Below are 19,423 nucleotides of genomic sequence, written 5' to 3' on the forward strand. Positions count from 1 at the left end.
GAAGGACCGGGTTTACAGTCACCTTGAAGTCCCCACAGATGCGAATTTTTCTCTGTTCTTCAGGTTTATCATTATTCAACGTTTTCTTCATGACCGGGACGATGGGTGTTGCCCACTCGCTCCAATCTACCTTGGATAACACGCCTGCTTTTTCCAAATTCTCCAGCTCTGCCTCGACTGCTGGACGAATTGCGTATGGCACCGGCCTTGCCTTAAAAAACTTGGGAATTGCCGCATCTTCCACTTTTATTGAGGCGGTGATGCCTTTCAAGGTTCCTAGTTCCTGTTGAAATACTTCTTTGGCGTTAGCCAAGATATCTTTTAATCGTTCAGGTATGACGTCATCATCATTTTTTTTCTTACTGGTCACCGTCAGTGCCTGAATGGAGTGCCAGTCTAAACGTATCTTCCTGATCCATTCACGTCCCAACAACGGTGGACCACCATCTTGCAGAACGTATAAATACAACTTCTGTATTTCCTTGCCGTTGTATACAACAGGCACCTTTATTTTCCCTCTGGGGTATACTTTCTGCCCCGTATATGTCTTCAAGATAATGGATGTGTCTTTCAAAGGTATATGCGGAAATAGCCGCTCGTAATCCCGTCGACTTATGACGGTCAGAGCTGATCCTGTATCTAGCTCCATTTTAACTGGGGACCCCGCCATCGTGAGGGTAACCCAAATGGTCTGGTAATCTTCTTTGGCAATTACATTATGTAATTTGAGACAGCTTAGTCTCTTGTTTCCGGAGTCGCTATCGCTCTCCTGGCCTTCGGAGCTACTGTCCATCATCATTTGTACCTTTCTGTACTTTTCCTTATTGATTTTTTTTCTGTCAGTGGATTTTTTGTTTCCAGATCGGCATACACGTGCAATGTGTCCCATCTTTCTGCATTGCCTGCATGCTTTGTCCTTGAACCAGCAGTCCCTCTGGTCATGGGTGGATCTGCCGCAGCGATAACATCTCTCGAAACCCCGTGTCATTTCATGGGTGCCGAAGTCCTGTGGCTTTTGCTGTATCTCTGCAGCTACTCTTGCTGCTGCTTCGTATGATACAGCCACACTGAAAGCCTTGTCCAGTGTCAAATCTTTCTCAGAAAGTAGCCTTTTCTGTGTTCCTTCACTTAGGAGACCGCAGACGAATTTGTCTCGTAGAGAATCTGCCAGTCCTGCCCCGAATTGGCAGCGCTTTGACAGCTTTCTTAATTCGGTGAGGTAATCAGCGTTACTTTCATTCTTGTGCTGATTCCTCCTGAAGAATTTGAATCGTTCCGCTATCGGCAGCGGTGTTGGGTTTAAGTGTTCCTGTAGGGTATCAACAATCTCCTTAAAATTCTTGTCCATCGGTTTGGCTGGAGTGATTAAGTTTCGTAACAGCCCGTATGTCCTTGCGCCCATCAGATTTAGAAGTACCGATGCCTTTTTATCATCCTCTACTTCATTCGCTGTGCAATATACCTCCACTCTTTCCACATATGTGGTCCAATCCTCTATATCACTATCGAAAGCAGTAATATTGCCAGTCTTAGGCATCCTGAAAATCAAAAATGGCGCCTCCTGCGCTTTCCTTTCTTCCCTGCCGAGAAAAAATGGCGCTTTCCCGCCGCTGCCGCTGCTGACGATGCTTTTCTCTGCGGTTTTTATTTACACATATTTTTAATAGTTGGAGACTCGTTCCCGCCAGACTCTCTGGGACTTTTCCCTCCCTCTGCTTGGTCCGAATGCCGACCTGCTTTGCAGCGCCGGCCGTCTCCCGAGTGCTCCACCCTCCGTCTCTGTTTGCCTCCGCCTTCCGACTCGCTGCTCGGCCCTGCTGCAGAGCCACCCGATCGAGCCCCAGCCCGCCGCCCAGGAAGGATTAGTGCAGTACCTGCCACCAGCCCGGCCAGCCGGTGAAACCACAGGTTTCTTTTTTCTTCGACCTTCGTCTGAGGAATCGATCTCCTTGAGGTGCTGCCGAATTGCAGGTAAGTCCGTTTCCAATTCGTCGCCACTGTTGTATCCGTGTGTTAATGGAGACACGGAATGCAGGAGTTGGTTTAACAGGTGTTTACTGAACAAAGTCTGGAGGTGAACTAAAAGATACAAGACGCTATACAGGCTTATATACCCGAGTGGTCACTACCGGTATTACAGTACACAGGGGCTCTTAAAGGTACATACACTACAATTTATACAGTGCGCCTCACATAAAAGAACATCTCAAAGCACTTAACAAGCTGATGAGAAGGACACCTATCAGGAGAAGGGGAGAGATTTGGGGCATGGGGCGAGGAGACTGAAGGCACAGACAGATGGGGGCTTTTGAAGGCTGAGAGGAAGGTAAAGTAGTTATGGGAGAGAATTCTAGAGGGCAGTCAGTCAATGTAGTGACTTGAGTGATCAACTTTCAGTGGTGGTACAGATGGCAGGAGGAATAAGCAGTAATCTGCAATCAGAAGAGCAGAGATTAAGGTTAGGGATATGTGACCAGAAAAGATTGCTTAGTTTGGGTGGTGGAAGACCATGGAAGGATTTGAAGAAAAGAACAAGAATCTTAAAAGTTGACCTGCTGAAGCCCAGGGAGCCACTGGAGATTGGCAAGGGTCGGGGTGATGAATATACAGGATCTTCTACCTGGAAAAATACAGGCCACAGAATTCTGGATTAACTGAAGTCTGGAGGCAGAAAGACCATTGAGGAAGGCATTGGATAAATCAATCCTCAAACTGGATTAGGATTTCAGCAGCAGTGATTAGAGGTAGGCATATAAGCAAACAGCATTTTGGAGGGGCAAAAATGTGGTCTTAGCAACGGACTGGTTGTGGGATAAAAACCTCAAATCAGGATCAGAATGAATGCCAAGATCATGTACCACCAGATTTAGCTCGAGAGGAGAGCCAGGAAACATGCGGATGCCAGTGGAAGCCAAAATGGATATTGCTGTTGTGTTGAGTTTTGACTCATCTAGGACTTCATGTCGGCCAAGCAGTTGGAAACAGTCTTGGAGTTCACGGTAGCAATGAGGTAGAGTTTTCTAGTTATTAATGATGCCACAGTGCTGCAGCATGTAAGTGATCAATAGGAGATCAAAGATGGAACCAGAGGGTAACAGTTTGGGCATTAAAAGGAGAAATATTTAAGGCAACTGTGAATGAAATCAAAAGATGGTACCATAGAGATGGATCCCAGAAGAGAGGCAGTGAAGAAGAATGAAGTGATCAACAGTATTGAAGGCAGAAGAGAGGTTAAGGAAGGACAGTGAGTCACAGCTAAACAGAATGTTGGTAACATTGATCAGGACAATGTAGGTCCTGTGGATGGGGAAGCAACCAGATTTGAGGGACTTGAATAGGAAATGGTGAGGGAGGTGAGTGCGTAGTTGAGCAACAACATGTCCAAGGATCTTGGGGAGAACAAATAGATTTGAAATAGGGCAGTGACTAGTAGAAATAGAGGGATCGGCTCTTTAATAAGACAGTGATGACAGAAGTTTTGAAAGGGGTGGGGGATGGTCATGAAGTAGGAATTGGTTAGTCACGAACTGGCTTGGAAGGAGTTGAGTACATGAATTTGACAAGGGCTGGGGAAGATAAATGGGAGAGAGGCTGTAGTTTGCAGTGTGGGGGTGTGAAGAAAAGGGCTAAGTTGGAAGGAGAAGTTTGTATGTATCTCTTCACTCATCACCTCAAAGGTTGGAACTACCTATCATTCTGTTTAAAGGTTGGGCATTTTATTTTATTGATGAGAAATTTAGGTGAAGGGCTATGTTTCCTAGAACAGAGCAAAACCAAGATTTAAAAGCATAGGAGAGAAGAGGGGGTAAGTAAAGAATTATTGGTTAGGTGATGCCAAGCTTACATTTTTAAAATAACAACAGAAAATGCTGGAAAAACTCAGCAGGCCAGGCAACATCCGTGGAGAGAAAATAGAGTCAATGTTTTGGGACAAACCCCGAAAAGTTGACTCTATTTTCTCTCCACGGATGTTGCCTGGCCTGCTGAGTTTTTCCAGCATTTTCTGTTATTTTGGATTTCCAGCGTCTGCAGTATTTTGCTATCATTACATTTTTAAAAGCTATGGATTGTAGAAGGAAGCGTTCATAATATGATTGAATTCTTCATTAAGATGGAGAATGAAGTAGTTGACTCAGAGACTAGGATCCTGAATTTAAATAAAGGAAATTACGATGGTCTGAGGCGCGAGTTGGGTAGGGTTGATTGGGGAATGTCACTCAAAGGGTTGACAGTGGATAGGCAATCACAAACATTCAAAGACTGCATGGATGAACTACAGAATTTGTTCATCCCAGTTTGGCATAAAAATAAAACAAAAAAGTGACTCAACCGTGGCTAACGAGGAAAATTAGGGATAGCATAAGATCCAAGGAGAGGACATATAAATTGGTCAGAAAAAGCAGTAAACCTGAGGATTGGGAGCAGTTTAGGATTCAACAAAGGAGGACAAAGGGATTAATTAAGAAGGGGAAAATTGAATATGAGAGTAAGCTTGCAGGGTACATAAAAACTGACTCTAAAAGCTTTCATAGATATGTGAAGAGAAAAAGATTGGTGAAGTCAAGCATAGGTGCCTTGCAGTCAGAATCAGGGGAATTTATAATGGGGAACAAGGAAATGGCAGACCAATTAAATACATATTTTGGTTCTGTCTTCACAAAGGAGGACACAAATAACCTCCCAGAGATGTCGGGGAACATAGGGTCTGATGAAAGGGAGGAACTGAAAGAAATCAGTATTTGTAGGGAAATGGTGTTAGGGAAATTGATGGGATTGAAGGCCGATAAATCCCCAGGGCCTGATAATCTACATCCTAGGGTACTTAAGGAATTGGCCCTAGAAATAGTAGATGCATTGCTGATCATCTTCCAACATTCGATGGAATCTGGAACAGTACCCATGGATTGGAAGGTAGCTAATGTTACCCCACTATTCAAAAAAGGTGGTAGAGAGAAAACGGGGAATTACAGACATCGGTAGTGGGGAAAATGCTAGAGTCCATTATAAAAGATGTAATAGCAGAGCACTTGGAAAACAGTATCAGAATCGGACAAAGTCAACATGGATTTACAAAAGGTAAATCGTGCTTGACTAATCCACTGGAATTTTTTGAGAATGTAACTGGTAAAATAGATAAGGGAGAACCAGTAGATGTGGTGTATTTGGACTTTCAGAAGGCTTTTGATAAGGTCCCACATAAGAGATTATCGTGTAAAGTTAAGGCACATGGGATTGGGGTCAAGGTATTGACTTGGATAGTGAACTGGTTGGCAGACAGAAAACAAAGAGTTGGAATAAATGGGTCTTTTTCCAAGTGGCAGGCAGTGACTAGTGGGTACCGCAGGGATCGGCCCTTGGACCCCAGCTATTCACAATATATATTAATAATCTAGACAAGGGAACTAGATGTAATATCTCCAAATTCGCAGACGACACAAAGCTAGGTGGGCGCGTGTGCTGTGAGGAGGATGCCGAGAAACTCCAGGATGATTTGGACAGGTTGGGTGATTGGGCAAAAGCATGGCAGATGCAATATAACGTGGATAAATGTGAGGTTATCCACTTTGGTGGCAAAAACAGGAAGGCAGATTATTATCTGAATGGCAATAGATTGGGAGAAGGGGACGTGCAACGAGACCTGGGTGTCCTTGTGCACCAGTCGCTGAAGGTAAGCATGCAGGTGCAGCAGGTGGTTAAGGCAAATGGTATGTTGGCCTTCGTAGTGAGAGGGTTTGAGTACAAGAACAAGAATGTCTTGCTGCAGTTGTATAGGGCCTTGGTGAGACCACATCTTGAGTATTGTGTGCAGTTTTGGTCGCTTTATCTGAGGAAGGATGTTCTTGCCATGGAAGGAGTTCAGCGAAGATTCACCAGGCTGATACCTGGGATGGCAGGAATGACGTATGAGGAGAGATTGGGACGATTGGGCTTGTACTCGCTGGAGTTTAGAAGAATGAGAGGGGATCTCATTGAAACTTATAAAATTCTGATAGGACTGGATAGACTAGATGCAGGAAGGATGTTCCCAATGGTCGGGGAGTCCAGAACCAGGGGTCACAGTCTGAGGATAAGGGGTAGGCCATTTAGGACAGAAATTAGGAATTTCTTCACCCAGAGAGTGGTGAACCTGTGGCATTCTCTACCACAGAAGGCAGTAGAGGCCAATTCATTAAATATATTCAAGAAGGAGTTGGATATATTTCTTAAGGCTAAAGGGATCAAGGGGTATGGGGAGAAAGAAGGGACCGGTTAGTGAAATTGGATGGTCAGCCATGATCACATTGAATGGCGGAGCAGGCTCGAGGGGCCGAATGGCCTACTCCTATCTTCTATGTTTCTGTGAAGGGAAGACTAGGGGAAGTAAAGAATTCCATGTTTTTAAGTTCCTGTGGATGAATCATGGAATTCGGATGCTCTGGGACAGTCTGGCTTATTTTCATTGAATGGGGCAGATGCACATCAACTTGTCCAAGTACAACAATGGATTGTGTGTTTTAATCCTGTGGGTCACAAGCGGAGCAATCTTTTCCTGAATACTGCAACAATGGCCCAGTAATTCCGCTCCCAACGCGTGAGTATGGACGGGGTACTCGCGCGTGGGCCCGTTGGAAGTGCCGGATTTCAGTATGCACGGGAAACCGGCATTTCCTCCAAGGGGTTCAGAGGTCCAACGCGTGCACGCAGGACTCTGCGCGCGCGCGTTGAACTTCCTTCTTTTTTACAGGTTTGCCCGTGTGTAAGGGCCTCAACTTTTTAGAAATGTAAAAAGGAGACGTAAGGACTTAATTCTTTAAGGTAAGTGGTCTATTTAAAATTATAAAAAAATTTCCACAGCTTTATTGCTTTTAAGGACTTTACAGTAAGGTAAGTGTATTTTTAGACCCGATTTTTTTTTAAACTATTTTTTTTTTAAATTTGAATAATTGTTTAAAATAGTTTTTTAAAGTTATTTATAGTTCATTTAATTAGTGGGATGTTTTTTAAAATTTTATTTAAAGTTTAAGTAGTGTTTTGGGCGCCCGTAGTTTTCATGAGTTTGACAGTTCTTACTATCAAACTCATGAATGAAGATTTCCCTCTCCTGATTGGCTGCCCAGTGCTCACCTGATCCCAGCCGGCACATCGAACTAACTACGCCGCAGGATCAGGCAAGCACAGCGCGCCGACAGCTGAACCGGGCCAGTGACAGGAATTCCAAGCAGGCCCAGACTTCGGCTGTCGGTGCGCCGGGTAAGTGCACACCGGGGGCTTGCACGCGCGGCAAGCCCCCGAACCTAATTTCTGGGCCATCGTGTTTCTTCCACTTCCACAATATTCCACATTGATGCCATGGTTTTGACCCTTTTTAAAAATAAAAAAAAACCTATAACCAGGAGCATAGCTGTTAGCTGTAGTATATTGCTTTGATGCCAGTTGTGAACCTGACCAGTTGAACCAGTTCACAATGATGCTGCTTGTTGGCCCTGGCCTACCTAAATCACACTACAGCTGGCAGTCACTTGCCTTTTTTAGTTATTTGTAACTTTATATGATTCTCGTGATGTCTGTATTCTGTTTTATCATAGAGATTCAGTATGGTACCTGTTGTCCAGAATTGGGAAGAACTTTTTTTTACGTTATTGGTTATTTGGTTATTTTATTTTCTAAAATTTCTATAAATGATAGGAAAAAATTGAAATATTTTCATTGTTCTTTTGCTCTATTTTTATTTTAATGGCTTCATGGAAATCTATCACTGGCTTATACTATCCCTTAAAGATACAAACCTTAAAACTGGAAAATCTTGAACCTGCTGGAAACTATATGGGCATCAGATGTGTCTTATCTTCAGTACTATCTTTAAAAATGAATCAAGTAAAAAGAGCTCTGACCAATTATTAAACTTTTTTTGTAAATTGGAAGGTTGGATCTAATTTCTGTAGAATCTTTTCTATTTTCTTTTCAGATTTCTGCACGTCAGACACTATTCCCTAGATTTTGCGGGGAGGTTGGGCTCTACAAATCCCACTATGTAACTAGCTAATAGGAAGTGTGCCATAGTCTGATTCAACTTTCCTTTCGATATCCTTTCTTTCCTTCCTATGGAAGAGTGTCTGAGCATTGCTTGGCTCCTTCCCCAAATGGAATGGATAAGATCAGGCATTTGGTATATGGCCAAACACAGGAGCATACTGTTATTTAATAATTAATTTAATTATTTATTTAATGATAATGTAGCCACCAAGACCACATTGTTCCCTATAAATTGCCTAGGTGTTTATTCAAAAGCATAAATACAATTCCACATATTATACAAATCCATCACGTTTTGTAGTAAAGCCATCTTTTTCATATTATAGAATTCCATTCTTTTCCCAATTTTCCACCTTCCTCTTCTGAAGATGTTACTGCTTTGCTGGGTTATGGTTCCTCACCCAGATATGCTAAGGCAACTTATAGTACTCCAATAACACCCTGGTTTGAGATCAGCTAATTTAGAGCCAACCAGCAAACCAGGCACCTTCTGGTCTTTAGAGCTCCATTACATGCTTAGCTGTCAGGGTCTTCTATATGTTTTTAAATGTCATTTAAATTGGTGACTCCTTGAGACAATTGGCTTGGAGCTAGTCAGATAGCTGAACTTGCATGTAGAGTGTCACAGAAGCTGCTTGGGTGACAACTGTATCATTACCACTATTAATTTAGCTCCTTCACACTGAGCTCAGTCTCTCCTTCAAGCCAGTTCCTCGTGTATCATCAGTACTCATCATTTTTATATATGATCAGATATATTTTTTATTGATAGAAAAGCAAAAGAGTATTAATGTTAATTATAATTTTAACTGACATGTAAGAAGCGTTACTGCAGTTTTCTTGATGAATTATCAGTTATCACATTCACATATCCTTATCTCCTTTTCAGGTCAATGAGCTGAACTTTTATGTTGGAGTTTCCAAGTGTCTTTCTGAACTCGGTGATACTGAGATAGACAGAATAACCCAGGTTACCAAGGTAACGCTCATTTTAGAATACACAAAAGACATTAACTAAGAGCTGATGTACAACTTGACCTTCTTTGTACATTATTCTATTTGACTAGGTCTGAATTTTCTGTTTGTTATGGAAGGATGCCCAAGGATACTGTTTAAAGTATCTCAGTACTCCATCCCAACATACAGGCCGGGATTTTCCCATCAAAAAACGGATGGGTTTTGAGCGTGGGGGCAGTTAAATTGTTAAAAATGTGAATCCCGACTCCAACCCGCCCACTTCCGGTTTTGCCGGAGGCGGGCAGCCAACCCGCTCACAGGGGACATTACCTCAAGCTAAATATTGTAATAAGACTGGAAGCCTCTATTTTCCCCGTCCACTTTGTTTTTAACTGCCTGTGGACAAGTTTCACACAATTCGTGAAACCAGCAGTAAAACTGAGGTGGGGACTGCTGTATCCAGGAAGTAAGTGGCTTTGTACCTACCTCCTGGATCCAGGGTCCCGACCATACCCACCCCCCGCAATCGGAGACCTCCCCACAAGGCCTCTGATCACCCCCCAAGGCTTTCCCCCCCCCCCCCCAATGATGATGATGATGAGGACGGCCAAGCTCCTCCAGTGGCCGGCCCCCACCCCTCCCCCCCAGTCTCTAAAGCTGGCTGGCTGCAGGCGGGAAACCAAGGCTTCACATTCAAATTAGGCCCTGTCGGTAAAATCGGCTTTCTGGGTTTCCCGCCCACCTCGGCCCCCCCGACCCCAACCAGCTACTGTGTGTAGGTTGTGATACTGAACTGTCTGTTACATTTCTTGACTGCTTGCTTCTGTTAATATCCTATTTTAACGCTATGTTAACAGAGCACTCCCTGTAGTCTATCCCTCATTATAGCGTGGAAAATATCATAAATCTTTGATTTTATTGTGTGAGGTCTGTGTTATGTAATGAGAATGAAATCTGGTGAGGGAATGATCATGAAGAATGTTCTGACTAGCTGAGAACTCTTAAAATTTATGGTAAGTACACAGCCTCAGCAATTACACGTTTGGCATAAAAACTGAAATGCTGGAAATGCACAGCTGTTGTCAGCATGTTAATGTTTTGGGTTAAGACTGCCAACGGTCTCAAAGCAATAATGTAGGTTTTCTCTTTCCAAATATCAATAGAACTGCCATGTATTTCTAGCAGTTTGTTTTTAATTCTTATTTCCAGCATTTGAGAATTCTTTTTCATTCCTGTCAGAAAAGGGAATGCATACATGACTGGGTAGTTTGTCACATGGTACTGGAAAAATACATTGGGCAATTTGGTTTCCTTTTATCTGAAATTTAGAGTAATCATTTCCAAGCCATTTGAAAGAACTGGAATAATAATGAAAAATATATTTTAAAAGAAAAACTTCACTAACATAAAATCCACAATGAACCAAAAAAAAATAAACTAGTTATTGGTGCTGCTACATTTGTTCACCATAACCCATTGCAATTTTAGTAACTGTCCAGTCTAATGCCATTTCTGCCCTTCCTTCCAATCCTGCCACATTTTTCTAACCTGTAATTTGAGGTGCCACAACCTTGACTATGAGTGTGGACGGACTGGAATAAGTAACTACAGAACCAAGTGGGTGATGTAGAAAAGGGCAAGAAGATCTTTGTGCGCACTTCTGAACAATGTCACACTGTTGAAGATGGAGGCAAACGCAAGACTGGGCCAAACCTGGCGGGCTTATTTGGACACAAGGCTGGCCATCTTGAAGGAATTCCTTACACAGAAGCAAACAAAAACAAAGGAGCTTCCACACTGATGAACATTTTGCACCTGACTTCAACCTTCAATACCTATTAAATCACGCACCTCAGATCTCCAGTGCTGCTTATGACACTCAGCACTCTAGGCCGCTTAACTTAGCAACTCCCTTCCATATACTTCAGATTCCCACAGTACAGCTCACAGAGTTTACTTATCTCTATCTTCATGCCCCTTGTCTGAAGCAAGATTTTACTGCCTCATTTAGCAGACTTATCTACATTTCACTATTTGCTAAAACCTTTCAATCTTCACCATCCTAGCCACTCTGGCTTCTGTCTACCAGAGTAATCTTTGTAACTCTCTTGCCTACCTTCACATGTGATAGGAACCAAATGAATCTCTTCCACCAGCTTCCACTTGGTCTCTGGAGCGGGGGATGGGGAAAAGCAAAGTTTAGTGGCAATAATTTCACACACCCAACCAAAAAGATACTCCTTTTTTGAGACAATAAATGAGAGTAGGTTGTTTTCAGCAGTGTCCACGGATGTAACTCAGGTTCACGCCCAAGGTAGTTACTACTGTAACAAAACGCACAATCTTATCACATGGTACTGGCTGCCTTTGGAATCTGCATTCACCTTTTGTCGACTCGGCTGCCTGGTCACCTTGGTGTGTTTATAATCAGATTTTATGCAATTGTTCAAGTTATTCACTTGACTGCATACTGTCAAATAGGTTGGGGGAGCCAAAATTCAAGGAGGTTGTAGTAATTTTGCTGCACATAATATCTTAATAGATCACAGCTTTTGTGCATGACTAAATAAATATGAAATCATCTTGATACAAATAAATGTGTGAGATATTGTGTGCCAATATTGCTTAGTGACTTAAAATATAGTTTAATTTACTCCTTGTTTATAACGCTGGCTGAAATTTGTTGCAGAATACAATTGCAAAGGCCACCTTTGTCAGAGCATACCTGGTTTCCCAGGGCCGAGTTCCATTGCTGTGCTTTAATGACATTATCGCTACTGCAGTCTGCAGCTGTCAGATGGAGACTGTCAACTGGATTATGTTGCAGAGCTTTTACCAGTCTCGACTTGTCAGCCACCAGAACACGGGTAAGCTGGGGCAGTGGAGCACTGGGGGCTCGAGGACATTCATTTTGCTCTTTACAGCCCTATATCAGACCATATGGATATATAGTTGATGATACATGGCTTTACTAGAAATGCTATTTTGTAAAATCAACATTAAAAACACTGCTTAATCTTCTTGAGGTCAGTTCTGAGACATTTGCAACGAACGCGAATCTTACTGAATGCCTTATATATTCCATAGAAATGTTTTAAGTTCCATTGCCTTTTTTGAGGTGATGAAACATCTATGACATATCAACACCTCGCACCATACAGAGATTTTGTTTAAATGCATTGGGACATAAACTATCTGCATTCTTGATTGCCTGCAAGAATTTTCTTGCAAAGCAGGGCCCTGTCAGGTAGTTTGTTACTGTCGTTACTGGGCTATTCTAGAGTTTGTTTCAATTCACTGTATATCTCGCTGCAAAATTAAATCTCGAGTCTAACATGCATCTGTAGGGTATCACACCGCAAGGGCACTGAATCGCCATAGAGCAAAAAAAGTTGTCTATAAGCCAGCTAAAATGCAATTGCGTGTGTTTTTTTAATTGGTTTTCTTGGTCCAGGAGATGGACCAGAGTATCTACTTTTTTAAATGGAAAAAATTAATGCGCTGGGAAGTAGATAATATAAATAGATAATTAGAAGCTAAAAACACTGGGGCCGAAAATCTGCAATTCCAGCAATTAAACCGGGATCCCACCCACCAGGATACTCCACCACCATTAATTAACCCTGGTGGACTTTCTGGGTATGGAGGAAGTTTCCTAAATACCATTCCAGTGACCGGTGCCTACAACAACTTGCATTTATATAGTGCCTTTAACATAGTAAAACGTCCCAAGGCACTTCACAGGAGCGTTATCAAACAAAATTTGACGCCGAGCCACATGAGATATTAGGTCAGAGCTTGGTTAGAGAGGTAGGTTTTAAGGAGCATCTTAAAGGAGGAGAGAACAATGTTTCCTCTCTTTTTTGGTCCATGGTCCCTTTAAATTTGCTGCGCGACCACACGTGCGGTATCTTTTCCAGTGGTAGCAGCTGGTGCGCGGCCTTATGCACCTTAGGGGGAACGTTGGTAGAGGCGGAGAAGTTTAGCGAGGAAATTCCAGAGCTTAAGGCCTCAGCTGCTGAAGGCACGGCCGCCAATGGTAGAGCGATTAAAATCAGAGATGCGTAAGTGGCCAGAATTGGAGGAGCACAGATATCTCGGAAGGTTTGTAGGGCTGGAGGAGGTTACAGAGATAGAGAGGGGTGAAGCCATGGAGGGATTTGAAAACAAGAATGAGAATTTTAAAATTGAGGCATTGCTTAACTGGGAGCCAATGTAGGTCAACGAGCACATGGGCGATGGGTGAATGGGACTTGGTGCGAGTTAGGATACAGGCAGCAGAGTTATGGATGAGCTTAAGCTTATGGAGGGTGGAAGGTGGGAGGCCGGCCAGGAGTGCGTTGGAATAGTCAAGTCTAGAGTTAACAAAGGCATGAATGAGGGATTCAGCAGAAGATGAGCTGAGGCAGGGGCAGAGTTGGCCGATGTTACGGAGGTGGAAATTCGCAGCCTTAGTCATAGCGCGGATATGCGGTCAGAAGCTCCTATCAAGGTCAAATACGACACCAAGGTTGCAAACAGTCTGGTTCAGCCTTAGACAGTTGCCAGGGAGAGGGATGGAGTCGGTGGCTAAGGAACGGAGATTGTGGCGGGGACCGAAGACGATGGCTTCGGACTTCCCAATATTTAGTTGGAGGAAATTTCTGCTCATCTAGTACTGGATGTTTGACGAGCAGTCTGACAATTTAGAGACGGGTGCATCTGGGGCGTCTGTTATGCTGAGACTGGAAAATCTGGTTGAAGACTGTTAGGCCAGCAAGCGGTGCTGGGACACTGCCCCCTCACCCAACCCCCAGAAAGATCGGAGCTGCCTCAGTGGCCTCCTTTACGATGGGCCACTTAAAAATTGCTGTGCAAACAAAAATAAAAATGCCACCCCTCCCTCCCACCTCTTTTGGGTCTCGGCCATGTTCCTGGCCTGGTGGGCGCCACATCTGCCACCCAGTGGCCTGGGCTCACCTGGTCGACTGGCTGTCAATACTCCGCCAGATCTCTGATATGCTGGAAATGCAAGAACTCCCAAAGTAAGAAGGCCACAACCCTGCCACCATCGCCTTGTTTGGGGCAGGTGGGGGGTCCAAGCCACCGGGCCAGTTGGAAGCTCCGAGCTAATGTTGGTACCCCAGGGTATCGCACCTTAATTTGCAGCCCTTCTGCCTCACTCCCACCAGAGGTGCAGCAGGCGTGTGCCGGAGAGGTTGCAGATTGTTGTCCCCACTACTTCAGACTCCCGCCGATTAGCTAATTTCCATTATCCGCCAGAGGGCAGTCGTGTCAATTATGGCGAATAATTATTATTTGAGGTTCTGCTGTAATAGATGCTGGGTAGCACAGTACAGTATGTTGCTTTTGCATGACATGTGGCCAGAGCTTAACTTGTGATTCCTCACACCAAGTTCCCATGTTGTTGTAACAGGCAAATCACCTTGGGCTGCACTCATACATATCCTAGAGAGTGGCACTGTCATAGTCACAGGAGCAGGTCACATGCTCAACATTTTGTTTGGACAATGGTGCATGAGGAGGGAAGCAAGGGCGGTCTTGTTAATCACATCTTAGTGATCAATAAGTAGCCATGATCATGAAGAAGCAAAGTGAGCAGTGTAATGAAAGTGCTACTGATTTAAAAAAAACCTACATTATTCTGCTTCTTGCTCAGGTGTAGTAAAACGGATGGAATGGCTGTTGGAGCTCATGGGACATATCCGAAATGTTGCTTATGGGTCAGCTCCCATGAAGAATGCAGATCCTAAAGAGGTATCTTTTTGGGAGGTTTGCTTTTTTAATTTGAAATGCCTTCCGTTTCAATGAAATTGACTGAAATTATAAACTTTTTCATTGTTTATGAATCTTGATGTTAACTGAAGGACATTGAAGTGACTAAATATCATTTACAGAAGTAAGTTTGTGATGGAGTGAGCTCATTATGGACCTGCCAAGGAGTAGGCATTATAGTTGTACAAGTAAAAGACTTGTCCCTCTGGCTCAGCTGTTTCATTGTGGCACAGAAACACAGCCACTTGTCAGACTCACAATATATAATGTAATAAACCAATAAAATGGTGCAGTACATATAAACTATATTCTGTAGCATGGCACACTGTATCTGTAAGACAATTGCAAAATATGTTTTTTACGTCATTTAGTAATATACCATTAATTTAGTGCTAATATACAATTAATATAGTACAGTACTGAGCTTACCTTTAAACACCATTTCGTTAACCCTATAAAAAGGTTCTGTACAATCAATCTCTTAAAAGATACAGGAGATTGATTTTGTATTTTAGTTTTTAATGCTATTTGTTCCTGCAGTGAAAATGTATAAGTTGCTGGAATGAAAGTCAAACTGCAAATTTGTCTTCGCTAAAATCTAACAATTCCTGAATCCGGGTGTAACTCTGCTGTTTAAAAAAGGGTTGTATTTTTAAAATGTTTGAACAGTCTGACAACGATGTGAACAATCCTTTCTAGCCTGCCCTGCTAGCCCGCGATCTCCAGTAGATTCACCGAGCTTCTGCTGTATTTTTTTTTAAGGCTGTGGACTTTCTGCTGAGCATATTTGCTGCTGCTGTTGCTGCATGGAGTGATCACACCACACCGCTGATGCTTGGCGTTAGAGCCAACTGGTTGCCATGGATTGAAGAGAAAGGTTTCACCAACTGCACGCAGTCTCCTTTCGGCGGAAGTTCAGTGGATTCCTTGTCTGTACATCAATGTCTTCAGTTTCTACCACAAAGCATTCTCTTATTACTGGCTAAAGAGCCGTGGAAAGACCAAACACAGAAGGTGAGTTAGTGCTCAGACGACATATTCTGGGGATGGCACAGGCCAAAAACACTGGCTCAGAATTAGACTTGCATATAATAGTTATCTGGGCAATAAATGCTGGCCTTGCTAGCAACGCTCATATCCCAAGAATTAATTTAAAAAAACATAAATGGCTGTGTCGGTACTGACTTAATGCAAATCAGATTGGAATTTGTTTGGTTCCCCCTTCTTCCAATTTCTCACCTCCTTTCCTGACTTATGCTTGGGGTATAATTCCAGGGCAGCTCCTCTATATCCCACAAGTGCTCATTTTTCATGTGTGAGTCAACACTATGAAGATCATCACGGCCGATACCAAATCTATCCTTCCCAAAATCCACACTCGTGCACTTTCCAGCAGAGGACACTGAATAGCGATCAGAAGCACAGGATCAGAACCCTGGGTGCAATTAATTTTTAAAGTTTTGTGCTCATAATTTATTTGAGAATTGCAATTATGTATTAGATTGCTATTGAGTTCTGTTTATACTTGTCATAACTTGGAACTATATTACCGCATCATTGAGTAATGTCTATAGATTTACTTATGCTTTAAAAACTACTAATTTTTTCAGTTGAAATGCACCTGTGAATAGAATATGTCATGGCCAATATGGCCAATGCGATAAATATCTGCACTCATGAGGTGATCATCACCCACTCCTGTTAGTCAGGCTGTCTCTGTGCAGAGATGTTACTCAAGTTGCACGGTAGGCCTTTTTATCCTTTGTGCACAGACCACTCTGTTGGGTGCTTTCAGTACTGTTATTGCTGGGGTACTCTAGAATGGATTACGGAAACATGGTTGCAGGGTGAGCAGGGCTGGGAGCTTAACATACAGGGGTATTCAGTATTTAGGAAGGATCGACAAAAAAGAAAGGGAGGAGGGGTAGCATTGCTAGTAAAAGAGGGGATAAATGCAATTGAAAGGAAGGATATTAACTCAGTTAATACAGAATCTATATGGGTGGAGCTAAGAAATAGCGAGGGGCGAAAAACATTAATAGGAGTGGTATATAGGCCTCCAAATAGTAAAATAGAGGTTAGGGAGGGCATCACGAGGGAAATTAGAGAAGCGTGCAATAAGAGCACAGCTGTCATCATAGGTGACTTTAACTTACATATAGATTGGACTAGCCTAATCAGTAAAAATAATGAGGAGGAGGAATTCCTTGAGTGTTTGAGGGATGGTTATCTGGATCAATATGTCGAGGAACCAACTCGGGAACAGGCTATATTGGACTGGGTACTGTGCAATGAGAAGGGACTAATCAGTAATCTTGTTGTACGGGGACCCTTGGGTCAGAGCGATCATAACATGATCGATTTCTCACTCGAAATGGAGAGCGAAGAAATTGACTCAGAGACTAAGGTCCTGAATTTAAACAAGGGGAATTATGATGCCATGAGACGGGAACTGAGTAGGTCTGAGTGGACAACGTTCCTGGGAGGACTGGAGGTAGATAAACAATGGCAAACATTTAAAGATAGAATGACAAAATTGCAAAAATTGTTTATACCAATCTGGCATAAAAGGAAATCTAAAAAGGTGACTCAACCGTGGATAACAGGGGAAATTAGAGACAGCATAAAATCCAAAGATAGGGCGTATAAAATAGCCAAAAAAAGCGCCAGAGCGGAAGATTGGGAACAGTTTAAGATAGAGCAAAGGAGGGCAAAGGGCATAATCAAGAGGGGCAAAATAGCTTACGAAAACAAGCTGGCGGAAAATATAAAAACTAACTCCAAAAGCTTTTATAAGTATATCAAAAGGAAAAGACTGGTGAAAACCAAAGTTGGTCCATTGCAGTCAGATACGGGGGAATATATAATGGGAAATAAGGAAATGGCAGATCAACTAAATGCATACTTTGGGTCAGTCTTTACGAAGGAAGACACAAAAAACCTCCCTGGGATATCGGGAAAAATAGGGACATTGGCAAAGGAGGAACTGACGCAAATCAATATCTCTAAGGATATGGTGTTAAGGAAGCTAAAGGGATTGAAGGTGGACAAATCCCCAGGGCCTGATAACATGCATCCTAGGGTACTGAAGGAGGTGGCCCTAGAGATAGCGGATGCACTAAGGATGATTTTTCAGAATTCATTAGACTCGGGAACAGTACCGATGGATTGGAGGGTAGCTAACGTTACCCCACTATTCAAAAAGGGGGGTAGGGAAAAAGCAGGTAATTACAGACCTGTAAGCCTTACATCAGTTGTGGGCAAAATGCTGGAGTCCATCATTAAGGATGAAATAGCGGAGCACTTAGCAAATGGGGACAGGATAGGACAGAGTCAACATGGATTTACAAAGGGTAAATCGTGCTTGACTAATCTATTGGAATTTTTTGAGGGAGTAACTGGTAGAATAGATGGGGGAGAGCCAGTAGATGTGGTGTACCTGGACTTCCAAAAGGCCTTCAATAAGGTCCCACATAAAAGATTAGCATGGAAAATTGAGGCTCATGGGATAAAGGGGAAAGTTTTGGCGTGGATAGGGAACTGGCTGTCAGATAGAAAACAGAGAGTTGGAATAAACGGCTCATTTTCTGAATGGCAGGCAGTAACAAGTGGGGTACCACAGGGATCTGTCCTGGGCCCCCAGCTGTTCACAATTTACATTAATGACCTGGATCAGGGAGTCGGATGCAGCATTTCCAAATTTGCAGACGACACTAAACTAGGAGGGGGGGTGGGCTCAGAGGAAGAGACCAGGAAGCTCCAGAGCGATTTGGACAGACTGGGCGATTGGGCGGATAAATGGCAGATGCACTATAATGTGGACAAGTGCGAAGTTATCCACCTTGGGTGCAGGAACGGGAGGGCAAATTATTATTTAAATGGCAATAGATTGGGAGAGGGGGAAGTACAGAGAGACCTGGGTGTTCTTGTACACCAGTCACTGAAGGCGAGCATGCAGGTGCAACAGGCGGTCAAGAAGGCAAACGGTATGCTGGCCTTCATAGCAAAAGGGTTAGAATACAGGAACAGGGATACCTTGCTGCAGCTGTACAGGGCACTGGTGAGACCACACCTCGAGTACTGTGTACAGTTTTGGTCGCCTCATCTGAGGAAGGATGTTCTTGCCATGGAGGGGGTGCAGCGGCGATTCACCAGGCTGATACCAGGAATGGCGGGAATGACCTATGAGGAGAGACTATGTAGTTTAGGGATGTACACACTGGAGTTTAGAAGATTGAGAGGGGACCTCATAGAAGTGTATAAAATTCTGACAGGTCTAGACAGACTGGATGCAGAAGGAATGTTTCCCTTGGCGGGTGAGAATAGAACTAGAGGACATAATTTAAGGATAAGGGCTAAACCATTTAGGACAGAGATGAGGGGGAATTTCTTCACTCAGAGAGTGGTGAACCTGTGGAACTCATTGCCACAGAGGGCAGTGTACGCCAGCTCATTAAATATATTTAAGAGGGAATTAGATATATTTCTACGGGCAAAAGGGGTTAAGGGTTACGGAGAGAAGGCGGGGACGGGATACTGAATTAAAGGATCAGCCATGATCTCATCGAATGGCGGAGCAGGCACGAAGGGCCGAATGGCCTACTCCTGCTCCTATCTTCTATGTATCTATGTATCTATGTATTTAAATTCACTGTATTTCTATCTAGTTAAATGTCTC

The 19,423-nt window shown here is 43.2% G+C and overlaps 1 protein-coding gene across 2 annotated transcripts in view; it reads left to right on the forward strand.

The window, feature by feature from the left end:
• The window catches only part of focad (focadhesin), a 308,585-nt gene that overhangs the window by 258,552 nt on the left and 30,610 nt on the right, over window positions 1-19,423 (forward strand). For both annotated transcript variants that reach the window (XM_085984003.1, XM_085984000.1), the window contains exons 39-42: window positions 8,903-8,992; window positions 11,660-11,837; window positions 14,630-14,727; window positions 15,508-15,759. In XM_085984003.1, coding sequence (XP_085840129.1) covers window positions 8,903-8,992; window positions 11,660-11,837; window positions 14,630-14,727; window positions 15,508-15,759 — 618 coding nt within the window. The remainder of the gene's footprint in view (window positions 1-8,902; window positions 8,993-11,659; window positions 11,838-14,629; window positions 14,728-15,507; window positions 15,760-19,423) is intronic.

The sequence above is a fragment of the Somniosus microcephalus genome, chromosome 1, assembly GCF_052327205.1.
Source record: "Somniosus microcephalus isolate GS21.2 chromosome 1, FLI_Smic_1.0, whole genome shotgun sequence".
Lineage (NCBI taxonomy): Eukaryota > Metazoa > Chordata > Chondrichthyes > Squaliformes > Somniosidae > Somniosus > Somniosus microcephalus.